This window comes from Thunnus albacares, chromosome 2, assembly GCF_914725855.1.
Source record: "Thunnus albacares chromosome 2, fThuAlb1.1, whole genome shotgun sequence".
In the NCBI taxonomy this organism is placed as follows: domain Eukaryota; kingdom Metazoa; phylum Chordata; class Actinopteri; order Scombriformes; family Scombridae; genus Thunnus; species Thunnus albacares.
This window is the reverse complement of record NC_058107.1, coordinates 15629434-15649778: the sequence shown is the minus strand read 5'-3', so window position 1 is coordinate 15649778 and position 20345 is coordinate 15629434. Positions and strand designations below refer to the sequence as shown.

Below are 20345 nucleotides of genomic sequence, written 5' to 3'. Positions count from 1 at the left end.
ATGGATTTTCAATGGTTCACTGGTATTTCTCAATGTAAAAATCTAACCTTTATCAGCTGGTCAGATATTGTTCCAATTGTGCATTATTTTTACTATTACAGAAGTCCATATACAGAAGAATATTATAAGACCAAATAGGAGATGCACATGAATGAAAATCTTTTGTTGGTGTAACTGTTAGAGTATTGTACATGTTTTTTCGTTGATACTATGCAGGCTTAACTATTTTCAATGGAGAAACGTGCGTCAGACGCTCTGCCAGTCATCAGAGCTGTCAGTCAAGTTTAAAGGCAGATATAAAAGCGAGCCATCCCCGTCAGTTGGACTGCACCTGTTGATCGCCTGGCAACACACACTTAACAACGATTTTCACACAGGTGATTACAGCGCAAATCGATACTGACACATGCAATACCAGTGGTTCAGAGTGTGAATGCATGGCTTGTGTGCTGTTCAGAAACCCCGCATGCGTTCATTTGTGTGAGAAACGCGCCTCTCTCCAGAGGCGCACAGAGGCTCAGCGCTGGATCTCCATCAGCTTCTCCTGTCCGTCTATCACTAACACTGATAAGGTAGGTGTGATACTTTTTCACCCCAGCTCGTGATACACAGTAAAGATGTGTTTATAAAATGGGGTTAAGTCCATCTACAAATCTGTATATGAGAGAAAAAGACACAGACAGTAGAATTTACGCAAATGCACCAATTGCATCCAATTTCAAACGGTTTATCCTCAGTGGTAGCTTACCTTTAAAGTGAATTGATCATGCTTTATGTAGAGGATTTATTTTCCATAATCTCCAGTTGTATCTCAAAGTATGGGATCGATACTTATCCGCATAGTTTCCTTCTCATTGCATCAGGTGATTACTTGGCTGCATCTCTTTTTCGTGTGAAATAATGGTTTAATTTAATAGTTTTGCTGAACTGTAAAAGTGTGTCTGATTTCACAAAATTGCTGCCACTATAAATATTTCTTTCAGTCATTATATTCACATATTGATGACGAGGATATCACAAAGAGTGTGTGAATCAAATAGGTACAGTTTCCTTTGTTCGACTAGCTATGTAAATTGTATCATAAAGTAATTCACTAGTGCATCTGATATTGTCACTCCTGATCAACCTGTAAAGATGGGCGTTGTAATTACTGGGAGTGCTTATTTTCAACGAGGAAACTCAAGCTGTAAATGATTTCAGGTTTTGATAAACATGTCAAAAACACCATAAACAACAGATTAATCCATTCTTCATAATCAATTCTTACTGTAAGCATAGGCTATAGGGTTACGTATTTAGCTTTGAGACATGATGTTACATTCCTGTGCCCCTTTTGTCAGCTGGTAACTTCAAGAATTTTGATAAACTGTCATTTGGACAATTGTGACAGTTTGGGACTTACTGTGTGAATTAGGAGATGGTCATTTTTTGTACATTTTGGCGGTCAATTAATAAGAGTCATATGTGATTTTCAGTCTCTATTTCACGTTATTCACACATTAAAATAGATGTATAATACTTCATCCAGCAAATCTGTAAATTCTAAATGAAACAAGTCTGTGTGTCATGACTAAGTTGACTCATTATTTCCTCAGTACCTATGACTTACTGTATGTCAGTAGTGTCTCATGTTGTCATATAGTCATATTATGTCCTGTACTTTTCATCAGTTGTGCTAAATATAGTTTAATCAAATAGATGTGAACTGAAAGCCTCCTGTTCTGTGTATGAATAGTGGAGAGCTGCACATCTCAGTCACACAGCAGCTTTGCTTTAATGTTCAGTCTTTGTCTTGAAGTTCTAAAAATCTGATGAAATAACTGAAAGGCAAGGCTGAAATAATACTAATTCAAAACATAGCCAAAGCAAACTTTACTGTATTCTAATAAAAGGAGGCTGTTGTCCATACAGTGGTTTTCTCTTTTGAGCCTCTGGACTGAAATTGTCTTATCTGATTATAATTTCACAGAGGAACTTGCTCATTAAACTGCACAGCTTATCTGCACTTACACAGGATAACAATAAAAGGGGGAATTTTCCATTGATGTTAAATAACTGACACAAACCGAATGTAGAAAGGATTGTTTTATTTATCAGCCATGCTCAGAGATTAACACATTCTTGTCTACAAATGCCACACTATATATGCAGTATTTAGCATTTAAAGGTGCAGTGTGCCGGATTTAGCGGCATCTAGCGGTGAATTATATTCCATTTCTGCCAAGTCCTTTCCACTAGATGCCACTAAATTCTACACACTGCACCTTTAACTCATGATCGAATACATGCACTGTGGTTTATAGTAGTCATGATTTCACCCCTCCAGGTTGACATCAGCCTTTTTGGATGGAGGGCACAGGCAGTGGCTGGGCCGCAGAGCTCACCCCACCGCATGTGATGCCTGATGTAAACGGGAACGATACCGGTCAGGTCTTTGACGTGGCGCTGCAGAACGGCTCCTCCAAACGCAGCCCACAAATTGTGGGTGTGGAGCTGCTGCAGTCCTTCAAGCTGCTCATCATTCCCTGCTACACCTTGGTGGCTCTGGTGGGCGTCTTTGGCAACTACCTGCTCCTGTATGTCATTTGCCGCACCCGTAAGATGCACAACGTCACCAACTTTTTCATCGGAAATCTGGCCTTCTCTGACATGCTGATGTGCGCTACATGTGTCCCTTTCACACTGGCCTATGCATTCAACCCACATGGCTGGGTGTTTGGCCGATTCATGTGCTATCTGGTTTATCTCATCCAGCCAGTGACAGTGTACGTGTCAGTCTTCACTCTCACTGCCATCGGCGTGGACAGGTAAGTCATAATGACCCAGAGGACTGTGGACAGACTATAAATAAACCTTCTGAGGAGTTCTGCAGAACCTTATTTACATGCATCCTGCACAGACATATCCTGTAATGCACCATCAGATAAGCAAAAGGAAAAAAGGCTTTCAGCTTGAGGCATTTATTCAAACCAGTGACCTTGTTGCATACTCAAAGAAATAATAGTGTGGATAATTTGACACAAAATGAATGTCACTATCTCTCAAAGAAAATTACACAAAATTGCAGTGGCAGATACAAATCTGAGCACCTGGGTGTAGTGGATTTTTATGCCAGCTCTGAAAATAACAGTCACATACTCTAGAGTTTCTAGGACTGCCGTGACCAAATACAAGTATCATACAGTATAGTATTACAATGAACACATTTTTTACTCTGTGAATGTTCTAGTACAAAACCTGTACTGCAAGTATTCCTTGAGATGTTTAAGGATCATAGATTTAAAATGCTTTACTTTCTGTGCTCCATGACCTTTTAAGCTCTGTAATTGTAAAGAAAAGTAAAAGGCTTTAGTATTTCTTCAATGGGTCATGCTACTCATGCTACACTGCAGATATAAAGCCACTACATTCACTAGTATCCACAATTGATGACAATTTTGTTTTCTCCAAATGTAAACCTGTCTCTGAATGAAGGAAGAAAAGGATGGAGGATAATTTATCAAACCATAATACTTTTCTCAATTGCTCGGTGTTTCAAGGTTTTATGATTCTTACACCAACCTGTGTGCCGAATGGTCAAGTCTCGCTTTGTCTGTTGACCTTGGATACTGTGGCAGAGCTGAATTGGATTTGAGAATTGTGAAGCTCAGTACATAATGTTTTTGTGTGCTGTCACTTGCCAGTTGGAAAAATGTTCTTCTTTACCCAAGATAAATAGAACCCATTTCAATCCAAGGTAAAAACTGAGGCTCTTCTCTTTTTCTTCTGTACAGATACTATGCCACTGTGCATCCTCTGAAGAAGCGTATCTCAGTCTTGGCATGCACCTACCTCCTCTCTGGGATCTGGCTTCTGTCCTGCGGTCTGGTGGCTCCAGCTGTGGCTCACACCTACCATGTGGAGTTTAAGAACGAGGGCTTCACCATCTGCGAGGAGTTCTGGATGGGCCAAGAGAGGGAGCGGCTGGCCTACGCGTATAGCACTCTCTTTATCACCTACGTGCTGCCTCTTTCTGCTCTCTCCATCTCCTACCTGTGCATCTCTGTCAAACTGCGGAACTGTGTCGTACCTGGCCACCACACCCAGAGCCAGGCGGAGGCTCAGCGCATGCGCAAACGCAAGACCTTCCGTCTGGTGAGCCTGGTGGTGGCAGCCTTTGGAGTCTGCTGGATGCCCATCAGTGTGTTCAACGTCCTGCGTGATATTGACATTGACCTGATTGATAAGCGGTACTTCCTGCTCATTCAGCTACTCTGTCACTTGTGTGCAATGAGCTCCTCCTGCTGTAACCCTTTCCTCTATGCCTGGCTGCATGACCGCTTTCGTGCTGAGCTACGCAAAATGTTCACATGCCGCCGTCGCATTGGTATCTCGGCCAATAACTGCGCCACAGCCAGCGTGGTGCTGTGAAACTCCAGAGATTTAGACACAGTCCTTGCTTCTTTGGACTGTAATTTACAGTCAGTTATATATATGGGTAGGATGCCATTAGCCTGTGTATTGAGACAAATTTCAACTTATGACACTCAAAGTATACCCACATGACTATCATACTCTGCTATGTCAAACACTTTGCCCTGCTCTATATAGGCTTCAGCCTGCACACGATATGACAGTCGACTGTAATATATTTGTCCTGATGCAATCACATGGATTTGTCTGTTTTTGTAAATAATAACATTTAACTTATCTATTTTTTTTTAAATATATCTTTCATCTTTGGAAAATATGTTGTATAGTAATCTGTTTTGGTGTTTGGACCATGAAAAACATTTTTCTTTTTTCCAGATTGACATACAATTGAAATAAAGGATTAGGCTGGCAATATTTTTTATATTTTTATTGTCATATCCTATGAAAAAAAACCAAAAACAATAAAGCATTTGTCTGTCTCTTGATACTTTCTGACTTCTCCAGCCTTTCTTTGAAATATATACTTAATTTTGAAAAAAGGCTTAATATTATCCTTAAACAGCTGAGCACTGTAGTTTTGTGTTAAGCAGAAGTAAATAATGTAGTTGTTGGGGACTATATTCAGCTATGGATGAATATCAGTGGCAGCTGGTGACTCAAAAGGAAAACCAACATGGAATCTTACAACAAACCGCATCAAACTATATCATTGTCCCCAACCTGATGAAATCAGAGGGGTGGAGGGCAATTTTATGTGCCAATAAAACAATTTGCTTTCAAAAACAAAAACCCCTGAGTGGTGAAAAGGCTGCTTCTTTAAATAAATTTAGCATATACATATTGTTTCTAAACAAAGAAGTGCTCATTTTAGCTGTGGAGTGGTTCAGAATGTGTCATTTTACCAACAAAGTTAAATTCAAATTTATAGTTTGTGCTACTGTGACAACAGATTTATGTTCTCATCAAAAATAGACAACATATCACATGATTTCCTGTGCATTTTCTTAGTATACAGAAATATATAAAGTACCACAAAGCTTATAATCTAATACAAGTACAGATCAGTGCTGAGTACTAGAAAGACTGAACACTAAAAACATTCACAGATCTAAAAGTGTAGATTCACATCATTAAGTATTAATGCATGTATCAAATACATGACTTACACACTCTTATCTATATGCACGACATACAAAATATAGTCTACAAAGTTGTCTTGTTAACACTTGTTATTCTAGTTACTTTAAACTTATTACTCAATATACGGCTCAGCTTAAAAACAAACTGAGGAAATTGTCACAAGCAAGCAGCCAGACCTCCTGCACACTCGTTCACTAATCACACAACATCAACAGGTGACTGAACAACCACTCAATTAAAAACAGGATCAATTCCAAATGAATGAGTGAGTCCAGACAGCCACAGAGACATTTAACTATCAGAGATGAAATTAGCGACCAAAGAGACAGAGAGAGAGAGAAGCTGTATCTGACTCACATTATCTGATGTCTTCTTCTTTCTATCATTGAGTTGAAGTATCCACGACATAACGTCCATTTGTGGCTGTTGGTCATCTTGATTGTTAGCTAACAGAACTTTGTGGCTGCTGGTTAACCAGTCTGATATCATTAGCAACAATAACAAACAAGCTAACTCTCCTGGTTGTTTCTCCGGTTGTTTCTCTCTCCAGCCTCCTCGGTGGTGTTCTGCCGCTGCTGCACTGCTCAGTCCAGATCCTGCTACAACAAGCCAACTGTTGTTGGCTAACGCAAGCAGCTATCTACTGCTCATTATCTCATGCTGCTGCTCTGCCTTACAGTGTAGAGAATTGAAGATGAAATCTGGAAACTATGATTGGACCAACGCGATGTCAATATTGTATTCTGGTTGTTGATTGGTTAGGGAGGACATCCTCCCTTGAAGCGTCATTTTATGTTTCTTGGCCAATCATAGAATAGCATGAAAAAAAATGAAGTACATTAAATTGATGTAAGAGATCCCGCCCTGCGGAGGACAGCAGGCACCCGTCCTCCTCTGTCCCCCACTCTCCCCCACTCTCCCCGAAAGCAATTTAAAAATCTGTGATGTCATCACAATGTAAAGTCTATGGGCCAAGCGGGAACTCGTGGGCCGGGCCAGCAGGTGAAACACTACTGCGCATATTCAGTGGGCTGCACAACGCGGAAGCAAACCCAGAAGCTAGAAACTTTTTTGGCGTATGCGCCAGGCGAGCAATTCCTATAGTACTGAATGGGCGCCATTTTTAGTCCAGTATCCAGCTCTTATTATACATCCATGACTGCTCCCCACCACCACTTCACACACTGCTCTTTCTCCTCCTGCCCTGCAGGTGTTGCTGTTGAAGCATTTTAACCAGAATTTCAATCATGGATTTTTTCCAAAGAGAGAAAAAATATTTTATAAATAATTATCTTTTTTTATATTTTGATCTCCCTCTTGCCTCTCAAAAAATAGAGGAGGAACAACCTCCTCTGCCTCTATGTACCAGCCTCCACTGAAGAATATACATTTAGTGCTCTAGTAGCATTTACAGTGTAGCTAAAGTACATACAGCATGTGGGATCAACTCCAAATTAACTATGGTGCCTGTGTTAGTAGGATTAATTCATTGTTTGCTTTGGGCTTTTCTTGGTATTTATTAAAATAAGAAAAATATAGAATATCACCAGATGTTACTTTAACAGCCTCAATTACTTGTTATTCATTGTTTTAATCATAAGAGAGAAGAAGAATGGCTACCTTAGTGATGACAAAATTAATAAACATGTTCAACTGCACTGTCACTTGGTGTGGAAGGCAGCTATTGTGTACAATAAAACATGCTGTTTCCATGGTTACACTTTTTTAATCCTTGTTGGTCTTAAGAATATAACTATCATGTGAGGGTCACTCATTTTTTTCCATTTACCTTACATAAAATGACCTGCTGTCAGTGGGAATAAAGCATAATAAAGACCACAGCTTTAGATAAATTAGATCTATAGTTGTAGACATGCAAAATGTCATGAGAAAAGATGTAAACAATGTCGATTAATATTACATTTATATGTTTTATTCCATTCAAAAATGTATATAAACAGTAAATACAATCTGGTGCAACAATTAGTGTCTTTATTTCAAATAAAACCATATTTTTCTCAGCATTATTCCTTTCAGAAGTTTTACAAACACTTAATGCATCCGACTGTACATTCTGCACATTCTTTGAGCGCTCACCCAGAACAACTATTCCAGCAAATCAAGACATAAAAGCCATGAAAAAGGTTTTTGAAGGCACAGGTCTATACATTCTCAAGATTAATATTGCTATAATTTCCACGGTAACATCAAATGATATTATCATATAAAAGGCAGAGATGCAAGGTTCATTCATTAGTGTAGTTCAATTACAAAGACAAGGCCAGCTGTGTACGACAGAGACTGCTACTACTGTTCCTCTGATGATTAAGTTTTGATTATCATTTTTATAAATAAAACACAAAAATCACAGTGATCAAAATCTTGCATTATTATTAGAATAGTTTGATTCTGTATTACTTGCATAATAGTTCAACCAACTTTGTGCACAGGCTAAATAACAACCAAATGAATGAATTAACTCCCATAACGACTATGTGATTAAAACTATGTACAGTAAATAGTAGCTGCTTGCTGTCATTCGTTGCTGGTTTTCTAAATAATACCTCTTTAAAGCAAAAGTAGGCACAATATCTTTTGAGGACTGGAAGACAAGCTGACATTCAACTGTGGTGAGTAAAAAAAAAAGGGAGGAATGTTGTTAACTGACTGATGAAAAAAAAAAAAAACATGCTTGCCAAAAAATAAAAAATAAGACTTCAGTGGTGGAGGGAGAAGTCAATGTGTGCTTGTTATGTAAATAATCTTTCCTCAGTTGATGTGGTATCGAGGTCATAATTTATAGTTATGACCTGTAGTGATGGAGTGCAAATGACTAACAATTTATTGCAAATATACAAACTACCTTTTGAGAGAATTATTACATTCTTACCTCAGGATGGTGCCTGAATTTGGAATGATTGTATAACGGCATGTTTGTGATCATTCTTTACACATAAATAAATTAAACAAATCCCAGTGTAGAGTAAAAAAGGCCAGTTTGTCTTTGCATAATTGATATATTAAATAAAGAGCAACCTAACTTTCATTAAGTATGATATATAAATCAAGATGTTGAACATATTATCATGTAACAAGTTTTTTTTAAAGCAAATGCGAGTACCTTAGTGTCAAAACAAATACATTCATTTGCATTTATAAAGATATTTACTTGCTTGTTATTGAGGATTCACCACACACCATCACAACTTCAGAAACACTTTCCAGCATTCCAAAACAAATTTGACTCTAACTCCACTTTGAAACTAAAAAAAGTGCATATGCTCTTAGTCTTACACAGTGACAACAGTACAAACATACACACAAAAACATAACTGGGTCCTTAAGCAGGACTCTTCCTCCAGCACTCTTAACCTTACACTGGCTTGGCAGCGTTAAGGGCTTGCAGGATACTGGGCTGCTCGTCAATGACGCGGACCAGCAGGTTGTCTATGTACTCTTCGAGCTCAACGATCTTAGCGTCCTTCCTGGACAGATCAGTTTGCTGCTTCACCACCAGTGTGATCAACTCTTCCTGTGTCAGCTGAGTGTAAGGTCCACTTTTCGCCGAGTCTGCCACCTGAAGAGAAGTGAACAAAGTATATACACTCTAATTAAAACACTACATACCGAAGTTGTCAAAACCATCTCCATGACAACTAAGCATACTCCATGTGCTTAGGACCATGAGATGTGGCTGAAAGCTTCATAAAATGAAAAAATACGTCAAACAGCTGTGTTCAATGTCAAGAAAGAACCTTCAAGCTCAAAGTTTAACAACGTTTTCTGAATTCACTGGCACAAGAATACGGATGTAAAAAATGATTCACTTTGGAGCTGCCAGTTATAATTGAATTTCTTTTTATCATGAACCCCACGTTTCAATTCTTAGAAAAAGGAGAACTTGTAGATTCCTTTGAACTGTATTTGTTAAAGGGTGAAGAGTGACATTATTAAATGTCTCCTCCTGCAGGAAAATCCAAATAAATTACTGTGAGGGGAAATGTCAAATCTATTAAGGTGTTGTGGTCCAAGAATGTAATTTATGTCAACATTACCTTAATCTTCGCTGGTGTGCTATCGTGGGCCTTTATCTCCTTCACAGCAGGGGTGCTGATTGGATGCTGGGTTTCAGCTGCGCTCATGGGCTTCACCGGATGAGGCCTGTAAAGAAATTCCACACATTATTATAAAGTACTCAAAGAGATAATAAGGTTACAGCAAGTAAGAACAACAACAACAACAACAACAACAGGGAAAGAAACTTCAAAGAAAATAATAAAAAAAATACTATAAAACCAGAGAAAAAGGTTCAACTACTTTTTCCAAATCATTCCACTGTGATCCAAATTGGCAAAAGTTACCAAGAAATAGCAAGCTTTCAAAATGACACCCCAGGTAAATCCCAACACCTTATTTGCTTCCCCATACAACATCAGCAGCCATATTCCACAATCAAATCTAGATAAACAGTCCACAAATGCATACTTCGTAAGTAGCCTGTTCAATCTCACCTGCGTGGAGTTAAGGCTAGCCCACCTCCATTGCTATTCTGAGCACTGACAGGCTGAACCTCAGAGGGCGAGACCCATGCTCGCAAAAGAGTCTTTCCCCCAGACAAAACTCCTGCCTGTGATACTGGTTCCTCCATAACTACCTGAAGGGGCTCTGAAGAAGTAAAGGCAGAGGGTGCAGTAAAAGGCTCAGCTCCGAATGGATCCTCTCTGCCATAAAAGTTGCTTTGTGTTTTCACATCACCTTGATGCTTTGGTGTGACAAACTCATTTGCAACATCTCTTGCGGGGAGGCCTTGATCAGCTGTTTCTTCTTGATATGCAGGTTCTTGTCGAGATTTGGAAGCTCTCTCTGAGTGAGTTATTGAAGGAAGAATCTGTTTTCGCTTCTGTGAATTTTTTCTTTGGAAAGCAGGACTGAGTTGCTTTGAATCATCATCTTTTTTCATGTATTCGTTTTGTTTGTTTGAACTGCTGCCATTCAAACTTGTGAAGGGATCTGTTGGTTTCTCTTGATTAAAGATGTTATCAAGATCACCTGTTGTCAATCCGCGATCTTCTGGTTTCTGCTCTTTCCGTACCCTGCCGGTAAAAAGGTCATCTGCTTCTTGGTTCTGGCTCACTTGTGCCCACGGGTCTTTGGAAAGAAGCTCAGTGTTGGGGAATGGGTCAAACTCAGTAAAGTTCTCCTTTGCCTTTCCACCATTTTTGTACGTGTTGCTCATATTTGTGACAGCAGATTCTCCTTGCTCTACTGGCTCTTTGCCACTAACCCTTTGCCTGGGTTTGGCTGTGGGAGCTTCTTTGTTCATGGCGACTGGCACTTTTATTTGGTCATCTGTTGGTGCTGTATCCCAATCCATTTGGCTGGTTGGTCTGGGTGCATGTGTTGCTGCAGGGGGTGGTTGCAACGCCTTCTTTGCTCCATTCCTGGAAATCTCTGAGAGATTTCCTCTGCTTAATGTGTCAGTATTTACATGTCCTGGGGCTGCAGAGGGATTGGGGCTCATGAGAGACTTCTGAGCATGTGCCATGTTTTGGCTTTGTCTTTGACTGGAGTCTGATACTGATCTAGGTTGTGGAGAAACCACTGGTTTAGGGGGAGCTGGGGCCGCTACTTTTTTTGACGACACAGGTTTGGCTTCCCGAGGTTGTGTTTGATGATGCCTCTCTTGTGGAAGTGAAGACTGAAGACTGGGTTCATTTTCCTCTGGGCCATCCACACTCATCTCTGGACCCAGAAATTCAGGTGGAGTGTCCCGATGTCTCTGATTGATATCAGCAATTATATGGTCCCATCGCGTTTGCCCCTGTACTCCATGTCTCTTCTGGGGGAAGAGGGTTTCATAATCAGGGAGGGGTAGAGAGATTTTTTTGCCTTGCTGCGACACATCTGCCTCAACGTATCCAGGGTTATTGATCTCTCTGACAGGTATGTAGTTTCCTCCTGTCTGGGTCTCATGTACAGGATTCAAGGGTGGGAGGGGGGCTCTTCTCTTCTTATCAGCCATGGTGGTGGAAGATCCCACAGATGACAGATTCTCTATGCTGCCACGAGGAGAACCAGATGGACTTTGACTAATATTTGGTGGAGCCAGAGACGAGTGAAGGTTGGAGAAAGTATCAGGGGATTCAGATGGGACACTAGAAAGGGTGGATTCAGGGGTGGCTGGGGAGGGACACTGCTGACTGGGGGTTAGCGAGTCAGTGGGTTCAGACGTCAGAGATTGAGCCAATCTGCCAAGGAGTGAAAACAAAGGCCTACAGGTCAGTGAGACCATCAATTTACCCAAACTGACTTTCACCAATGTACAACCCGCCACCAATTTAACTAACATCTCTCAGATCAACAAATTTGTCAAAAAATTCACAACTCAAACCTCACATAATGCAGCTCTGAGACTGTTCAAAATTTACCAAACTTAACCACTTTGCTAAATCTTAAAATACTGAGAATAATGTGTGACCTGTGACAACAAAATTCATTGCATCATAGTGATGCACTAGAAAAGGCTGACATTGTTCATAAATGGTCCACCATTTGATGTCATCGTGCAACCTAAAAGCACAACCTCTGATCACATGTCTTGCTGTTAATGTTTCTATTTTTAGTAGAGACTTGTTTACGTTGGGAAATGTACTTTCCAAGATAAAAAAAGACAGTGTGACATTTCTGCTTTAATTCAACTTCTTAGATTATAGTAGGTTGCCAACCTGGCATCTAATTTTAACAAAATATCCCAAATGAATAACAACAACTTAAGCTACCTGGGCTACCATCTAGCAAACACACTTGAAAGAAAAGACTAGTGTAGCATTAATACCAAGCAAAACCACCTTACCATGATGATCCAAATATAAAAAAAAATACAAAAAAAAAACAACTCTAAAAAAATCAAAAAGAGAACCCAAGCACCAAAGACGTCCACATAGGAAGTCACACCGTGTCTAACTCACTCCTTATGAGCTCTGTTCAGTCCACAACCTGTTCCACAACATCCTCACACACATAAGACACACCCAGATTCTCATCAGTGTGGAGACCAAGCTGGTCAAACGGGTCCGTCAAGTGTCAGATGCAATTCCAAGTTTTAGTAATTCAAGACAGTCACAAGGTTTGGTCAAAGTGAACAGTAACAGGACAGAAAGCTGTGAAACTGTGGAGTTTCATTGTTGACAGAGATGGTGTAGGGTGAAACTCATTAATCATCTTGATGCTCCTTAACAGTCGTGTACATTTCTAAGTCTGCCTTTTACTGCTGCCTGGACATCAAAGTTGAGGAAAAACAAAACATCTTTTCGCTGTGAAATTTGTGTTTTGCCTTTTTTGGTGACTTAGAAAGCACACACACTGAAATGCGACAGTATGTGCAAGTCCACTTGCAGGCCTATTGAAAGTAGTATTCAAATTCCAGTAAAGCAAGTCAAAGAATAGTGTGCCTACAAGCAACCGACAGCATTGCCCTGTATCACAACACTGAAATAACACTACATTATTACATAACATTAGTGCAGAGTCATTTTTGAGATTATATAATACAACCAATAAGAAGAAGGCCTACCTGGGTTTGACTGCAGACACCTTTGCAGTACGGTTGAGGAAGACCATGGCAGAGGGGGTTTGTGGGTTGCGGTTAGATTTCAGATGATCAGCTGGGGTTTCGTTACTGCTAACTGTGATATCTGAGCTGGGGGGAACTTCCTCAAACGGGTTGGTGGAGTGGTGGGAGATTGGTTGATCAGGATCTTTTGACTCAATGCGAGGGGCTGCTGTGGGTAGCTCCTCTTTGGTATTTTCCTGTACCTCCTCCTTTTTCTCCTCCTTCTTTCGGATCATTCCAAACAGAGACGTCAGCCTGTCGCTCATGGAGGCCTCCTCCTGTCGTTTCTGCTCCTCCAGTCTGTGACGCTCCTCCTCAAGCCGCTGATTCTCAGTTGCTTCCAGCATCCGGCGTTCTTCCTCTTGTTTCTTCCTGTCTTCCTCCTCCTCCCTCTGTTTCTTCCTTCTTGCTTCATCCTCAAGGAAGCGTCTCTTCCTCTCCTGCTCCTCTTTGTACATGCGTTCCTTTTCCTCCTGCAGTCTCTTGGCCTCTGCCCTGTATTTCTCCTCTTCTTCCAGTCTCTTGGCCTCTGCCCTGTATTTCTCCTCTTCTTCCAGCCTCTTGGCCTCTGCTATACGCCTTTCTTCTGCCTGCCTTCTCTCCTCCTCCTCTTGATGGCGCTGTTGCTCCAGTATAGCCCTGTCTGAAGACTCATGGCTGTGGGAAGGCACAGGTACGTTTTTGAAAGAATCTGCAGACATATCTGAGGAATGTTTCCGGACATCCTCCACAGATCCTTGGCCTGAGCTGTTCAGACTGAGGGTGGATCCACTCTTGGGCTCTGTGTCCTCTGCATACACATGGCTGCCGTTGATGCACAGGCTGTTCAGGTCACTGTTGCTCTGCTTGGAGCGGCCCAGTAGGGAGAAAGGACCCTGAGACACCTTGCTGTCAGAGCTGCCTGTCCGCTTGTGGCCCAGGAATTTGAATTTCTTCTTAACTGTGGGAGGAGAGACAGTGAAATATAACGTCATTGTTGACAAGCAAAACACCACTATTTAACTTTCACCGTGGAGCATGAGAAAGACAGAACTGTCGACATACAAACAAACAGCTTCAACGCAGAGAATAGAAAGGTTAGGTTACCTTCAGGGGAGTCTACATTGAGACCAGATGAGCGGCTGCCACTGAGAGATGAGTTCCTCTCAGGAAGAGTCCCCAGTGTAGACATGGACTGTGACATATTCTTCTGCAAGTTTGATTTGGGAGCAAAAAGGGTTTTGAATTTAGATTTCTTTTTTTTCTCTCCTGGAGTCTGATTAAGTGAGACTGAATCGGCCTCTCCATCGCTGTCTGTCAGGACCTGGCTCACAGACGGGACAATAGCTGAGGCAGAGTCGGAGAAGCCATCCTTTTTCTTCCCACGGACTTTGTCCTTTATCTTGGAGATGCGGGAGCGTGGTTTGTCCTGCATAGAAAGGTCAAACATGCTAGCTGACATGTTGTTTCGCATAAATTGAATATCTATTAGCACTTCTCCTCTGGCCTTGTCCTCCTTTCCAGTCTTGTCCACCAGCTTGAACCATCTGCAGATGACAGAAAGAATAAATCAGACTTTTAAGATGGAATTTCCTTATAATCAATGACAGGCATTTTTGAATTTCAACTTGGATATCTTATTAATCTTAGTACATTGCAATAACCCTCCATCTTATCAGGAAGTTTGTCCTATAGTAACTATTAAACCCTTAAGACTTATTTTTCTTGATGCAAGATGAAAAAAGGGCAACATGACTGTGACATTTCCATTTGTCCTTGGTGTACTTTTCACTGTTTCAGCAAACAAGACAGAATAAGACAAATGGCTGACTTTGTATCAAGAAAAAATGTATGAAACAAGTACCAAAAACAGGTGAAATTATTTATTAAAGTGGAAATGGAAGATTGGAAAATAACTTGTCTCTGTGTAAAATGACATTTTGAGGCTTAGTGCTGAAACTACTTTTCAGCTAACTGATTAGCTGAAAAACAAAAATTCCCCAAGATCGACCACAATTCTGATAATTGATTAAGTTTTAAGTAATTAATCAAACAAAATTGTTAACGGGGTGGCGGCACTAAATAAATGCATCAGCACTTCAGGAGGGGTTAAAAACAGTTAAATGCAAGTTGTATATAAAAAACGCAGCACAATTAAATCCCCTACAAATAATTGATTGATTCTAGTTCTGACTTTGTCTGCTGCGTCTCATTAGACCTGAGACCATTAGAGACTGATAGGTGTCATTAACTGACATACAGCTTGTTACATTTCCTGCTGGGAATACCATGCCAACAACAGATAAAGCATGACAATTACAGCTTTGTTCACCCCCCCCCCCCCCCCCCCTTCATGTCCTCTCTGTTGAACAGGATCAGCACTTATTGTCTACAAAGGAAAGGTAGGAGTGTTCTGGACAGCCCTTTCTAAAACCATGCCAAAACAAGCAATTAGAACCATTACATATGGATGCTTTCTCCTTGTATAATTAGAGACATGCTATTATTAGACGCACTACTACTTTAGCAGAAGTGCCCATTATGGTAAGCTTTTCCCCTTTTGAACTCTATTGTTCCACAGCAGAGCCCTCCAACTGCTTCACCAAAAGTTAAGGTCACGGTGTTAATTTCTCTTTGATCATTTTGTAGAGTAACGTGTACAGTTCAATACAGTTCAATCTAACATTATAAAGTGAGGTATATGGATTATATCTGTCACTGAATTTAAAAACACAACATTAAGCAGACAATTATCTGCAGTTCACATGGAGTTTACTGCTCCAGTATTTACTTTAGTGTCATGAGGCAGGCATCCAGACAGGCTTCTGGGGATAAAAGTCAGGAAACAAGCATGGGAGTGAACCAACATTCCTCAAAGATGTTCAAAGCATGCAGGGAGGCTTGAAACGTGATGTAATTAAAGTTACACTGTGCCTAATTCAAACATTCCTCATGTCCAGCCCTAAACGGAGCATGCCAAGTCAAACAATCGCTAACTAACCACAAGGACGGACAGATCTCACTTTATCAAGCTTATCAAGGAATTGCCTGCTGTTCCTTCAGGGTGTCTTGTCTACGTCAACTGCAGCAGGGCATGTGTTTCAGTTGACTGTAATGATAATGCATTATTACAATTATGAACAGGCTTACAGGGTGTTCATGTTCTGTATTGTTTGCATGAATTACTGAGCCGTGCCCCTGATGCATGCTCTCACCAGTCCTGCTGGACAAGTTCCCTCTGTTAACTGTCAAGGGCACTTCTCTTCCATGTCTAATGATTAACAAGAGGGCTAATGTTTATCCTATGAGTGGACGCTAGAGCGGATCCAGCCTTTAAAATAGTAAAATCTAGATACATTGCTCCAAATTGTTGTTTTAATACTTTCTAATATTTAACAGCACTGCAAGGCTTTTCTAATTTTAAAAATAAATATACCAGACACAGTCAGCAGGTTTGATTCTTGTGTTAGGTAAACATAAATGTCAGAATCTGAAATATTAAATATTAAAATATTCATCTGCTCTTTGTTTACAAAATAAATATTGTGGCTCAGGTGTCTGACTGGAGCTGACTCTAGAGAACCAGCTCTGCAACAACTAGAACTGGTCTGATATCATTGCGGCTCCAAGATATTTGGAGTTGACAAGATTAGCTGACAAATTTTGAAGTTTTTTGAAGTGATTTTTGAAACATTAGCAAACACTGAACAAACATTTATTAGTTCAAGCTTGTGAATTGTGAGGATTTGCTGCTTTTCTTTGTCATACGTGATGGTAAACTGAATATCTTGGATACATGGGTCAGACAGAACAAGCAATTTGAAGATTTCAACTGTGAAAATGTATTTTCCAGATATTTTAGGGACCAAACAATTTACCTAGTAATCAAGTAAATAAGCAGCAGATTAAATGATGATGACAAATCCAAACTTTAAATCGCTCTGTACTGAATAATATACTGAACATTAAACTCCCAACTTCTGATAAATTTTAAAAAAAGTGGCCCTACATCCTCATTTCATCTGGGAAACACTGTATTGTATTAGGAGCAACAGCAGAGCTTCCTTTCAGCAGGGGAACAAAGTACTCAATGTCACACCCTGTACAGTATCAGCACAACGGGAGAGCAGGATAGAAACCTAACACCACACGCTTCAAGGCGAACACAGCAACATCTAATACCCATCCTGCATACTGTGTCTTAAAGAAGACAGATGGAGTAGATAAAACAAGGAGAGTGAAGAGACTTCAGACTTGGAAATGAGAACGCAAGGACTGAACTTTGCCACTAAGTGTCCTGAGTAAACACAAGATAACATTTCAGATATGAATGTACAATAACCAAGTGAATGAGGTCATCTCGGCACTGAATCAAGCCTGCCCTTGCTTGAGCGATAACTGCCAACTCACTCAGGCTCTTAAAATTAAAGGAGAGAGAAAGAGTTGACAGTACAGTTGACAGAGTCTATATTAAACCATCATTTATTTTTAAATTTCTCTTACATCACGGGGTGTGTGTGTCATCATTCAACACTAATGCAAAGTTTTATTTTGACTCTTGTTACACCCACGTTCCACCCATGCTACGTCAAACCACAGATGTCATCTGACTCGTGTAACGCATCTGGGTGTGATCAGAGTAGACGTTTAGTATAGGAGTAAATAGCCCTGAGGAATGTGCAGGATCAACAGCAGCAATGTCAGAAAATGACCTGCACATAGGCTTCCGTCATCATAGCTGGCAGTGATGGAGTTCACTTCACACCAACTTATAAAGTAGAAGTCTCCATGATTGGTCCGACAGAGATAGAAGACAGAAGGAAAGGACTGAGATAAAGATAATCTTGGACTGTTTTCTCACCAGCTCCATAGTTTCTGTTTTTCCTCTCAGACACTTGTAAGAGGAGGGAGGGAGTTTTAAGGTTTATAGATTGTTTCTTTGTTTTGTGACCAATTTAAAGTGCATTGTATTTGACCTATATTAACAAAAAGTGTCGTGAAAAGTCTGCATTATTCATTTGTGTTTCTAATTGTCTCTGAAACTAGACTTGACCCCATTAGTTGGACAATGCAAAAGGCTACCATACTTCTCCAAAAGGCCAATTTGGTTTCAAAGTTCATGCATACTGTACAACATAAAGGTACGCTTTGAATTGTGTGTCCCTCAGTTATTTTCATCAGTCTTCCATCTGTCTTACTACAAAAATATATAGAGATTTTATTTGTCTTTCTAGTGAATGCTAAAACTTAATGTTGTTTTTACTGATTCCAAATCTCAAAGATAAAATGGCAATGTTAGGTTAAACTACATGACGATTAACGCGATTTAACCACTGCATGAGTTCAAGGAATGGATCAAATGGTTCATATTTTGAGAAATATCCAAATCACCATTGGATTACCGTGTTAATAAAAACAATGTTTATTGACACAGGAACATGTTCAAACATGTAAGATAGGGCACCTCTGATACTGTGTTACATAAGAGGTAAGGTGCAGTTAAAAGAACAAACAGGTAGAACAAGCCAAAGTCATTAGCTGCTTGCAAAACAAAACAAAGACACTACAGTGTATAGGATATACTTTATATAATGAATCCTCAATCTTAATGTTGTGTAATGTTCATATGACTATTATTGTGTACGTTCCAAATATTTTGACAAATTTCACCTGCTTTGTCAACATTGTTCTTGAAACCTTAGGGCTGACCAAAATCTCATATCCTGATAACGACACATATCACGATATAGCATATTTTCTGTAAATTCAATTAATAAATAGTTTCTGGTACAATAACAGCTTTGCGAGTAAGAAGCCAGGAAGAGTAACTTATTAATGTAATCCATGCAAAAGATGGACAGTGTGATTTGCCACACAACCAAATAAACAATAGAGCGTAATATGAAACGATAAACGCTTTTCTATCATCACATGATATATATCGTCATATGGCACAGCCCTGTTGAAGGATGAGAGTGATGTACTGTCAGTCAATTTGGATTAAGGTATAAGTTGAGCTTAATGAAGAAAACTTCATACTTATTTTGTATGAACTGGTGGATATCTTTGTGTAACCCCCTTTGATACTATCAGTGACATCCCACCCAGATGAAGCTCCACTTCACACCAAAATGAATGTTCAGCTTTATTTGGGACGGTGTATCTAACAGGCTTTCAATGCTATTAATTATAAAACAGTGAAGGCCCACAGCAGCCACTTACTCTGTCTTTTTGCGAGACTTGTTGTCGTGCTGATCCAGTAGGTTTATCACAGCTTGCCCCAAGAATTTGTCGAGTCCCACCTGGGAACGATGCATCACTATGACATAAAGGGTGCAGCGTTCAGCGTTGCCCGGGTGGAAGAGCGGTAGGTCAAACGAAGCCTCCTCTTTCCACACTGGAGCGACACATTTCTCCGCCACAGAGGTAGAAAACTTATCTTTGGCCACCTGGATGATGGCATAGGCGTCGTTGGTGCCATTCTTACCCTTGACGCGCAGGCTCCGAGCCTGATGCACCGTTACCTGTACGCTGGTGGGGAACCACTGCTGGCTCTGGTCGGCCAGAGACATCGCGACAAGTCCGGTTAAGCTTCACCAAAAGTTACTCCGAACTGTCTTGTGACTGTAGACGTACAAAGTCTGGAGGTCGGTTAAGCTTTTCGTGGTCTGTTTTTTCACCTTCGGCGTCCGCTGCGGTTATAGGTTTTGGTTGCCTAGCTTGACTTCAAGTTCAGGAAGCTCGGGTTGATGGCGTAATACTTCTCCCTCCTCTTCGTAACGCTATATCTAAACCTCTGACAGCACTTGTGTGGAGTGAACACTTGGTTAGCCAATTTAACGCTAGTATTAGCCTGTGTAGTGCTATCAAGACATCCCTGCGGTGCGACTAATTCCTTTAAGAGGCTTCCATGAAAACAGTTCCCTTCCTTTGCCTCCGATAAGTTTAACAGTCCACTTCCCCGATGTTTACGGGTTCCCACCCATATTCTACATACTGCCGTCTGATTGGCTAATATATCTGTCAGTATCTGAACTCAGTCAGTGATTGGACAGTGGAGGAGGCGGGCGTTGAGACATCGCGGACCGTTAATCAGCAATATCAACCACTGATCAGGAGTCAGTTTTTCTTCACAAAATCCACAGAGACGTTCAATAGGAGACAAATGAACACTGAACTCAGTCCAGTGACGCTCATTTAC

General features: G+C 40.5%; 2 protein-coding genes across 3 annotated transcripts; one reads left to right on the top strand and one right to left on the bottom strand.

Annotated features, from left to right (window-relative positions):
- The first annotated feature begins 383 nt into the window (after positions 1-383).
- On the top strand, positions 384-4876 carry prlhr2a (prolactin releasing hormone receptor 2a). The gene is made up of 3 exons (XM_044368234.1): positions 384-572; positions 2327-2807; positions 3774-4876. The coding sequence occupies exons 2-3, from the start codon at positions 2347-2349 to the stop codon at positions 4408-4410; spliced, it is 1098 nt and encodes a 365-aa protein (XP_044224169.1). The 5' UTR covers positions 384-572; positions 2327-2346; the 3' UTR covers positions 4411-4876.
- A 2588-nt stretch (positions 4877-7464) lies between these two features.
- rab11fip1a (RAB11 family interacting protein 1 (class I) a) lies at positions 7465-20111 on the bottom strand. Of its 2 annotated transcripts, XM_044368208.1 has the most exons (6): positions 19367-20111; positions 14252-14691; positions 13127-14105; positions 10065-11801; positions 9609-9714; positions 7465-9130 (listed from the first exon to the last, which is right to left on the bottom strand). In XM_044368208.1, exons 1-6 carry the CDS (start codon positions 19714-19716, stop codon positions 8927-8929), a joined length of 3816 nt encoding a protein of 1271 aa, XP_044224143.1. In that variant the 5' UTR covers positions 19717-20111; the 3' UTR covers positions 7465-8926. The 2 variants fall into 2 exon arrangements, with proteins under 2 accessions (XP_044224143.1, XP_044224155.1); XM_044368220.1 differs by lacking the exon at positions 10065-11801.
- Positions 20112-20345: the final 234 nt, after the last annotated feature.

What these genes read in the sequence shown, in the direction of transcription:
- prlhr2a (XM_044368234.1), top strand. Translation starts at nt 2,347, where the DNA reads ATGGAGGGCACAGGCAGTGGCTGGGCCGCAGAGCTCACCCCACCGCAT. An exon ending in ACTGCCATCGGCGTGGACAG is followed by an intron (nt 2,808 to 3,773) that starts GTAAGTCATAAT and finishes TCTTCTGTACAG; the next exon opens with ATACTATGCCACTGTGCATC.
- rab11fip1a (XM_044368208.1), bottom strand. Translation starts at nt 19,716, where the DNA reads ATGTCTCTGGCCGACCAGAGCCAGCAGTGGTTCCCCACCAGCGTACAG. An exon ending in GTGTCTGCAGTCAAACCCAG is followed by an intron (nt 11,802 to 13,126) that starts GTAGGCCTTCTT and finishes ACTCCTTGGCAG; the next exon opens with ATTGGCTCAATCTCTGACGT. An exon ending in GCACACCAGCGAAGATTAAG is followed by an intron (nt 9,131 to 9,608) that starts GTAATGTTGACA and finishes ACTTCTCTTCAG; the next exon opens with GTGGCAGACTCGGCGAAAAG.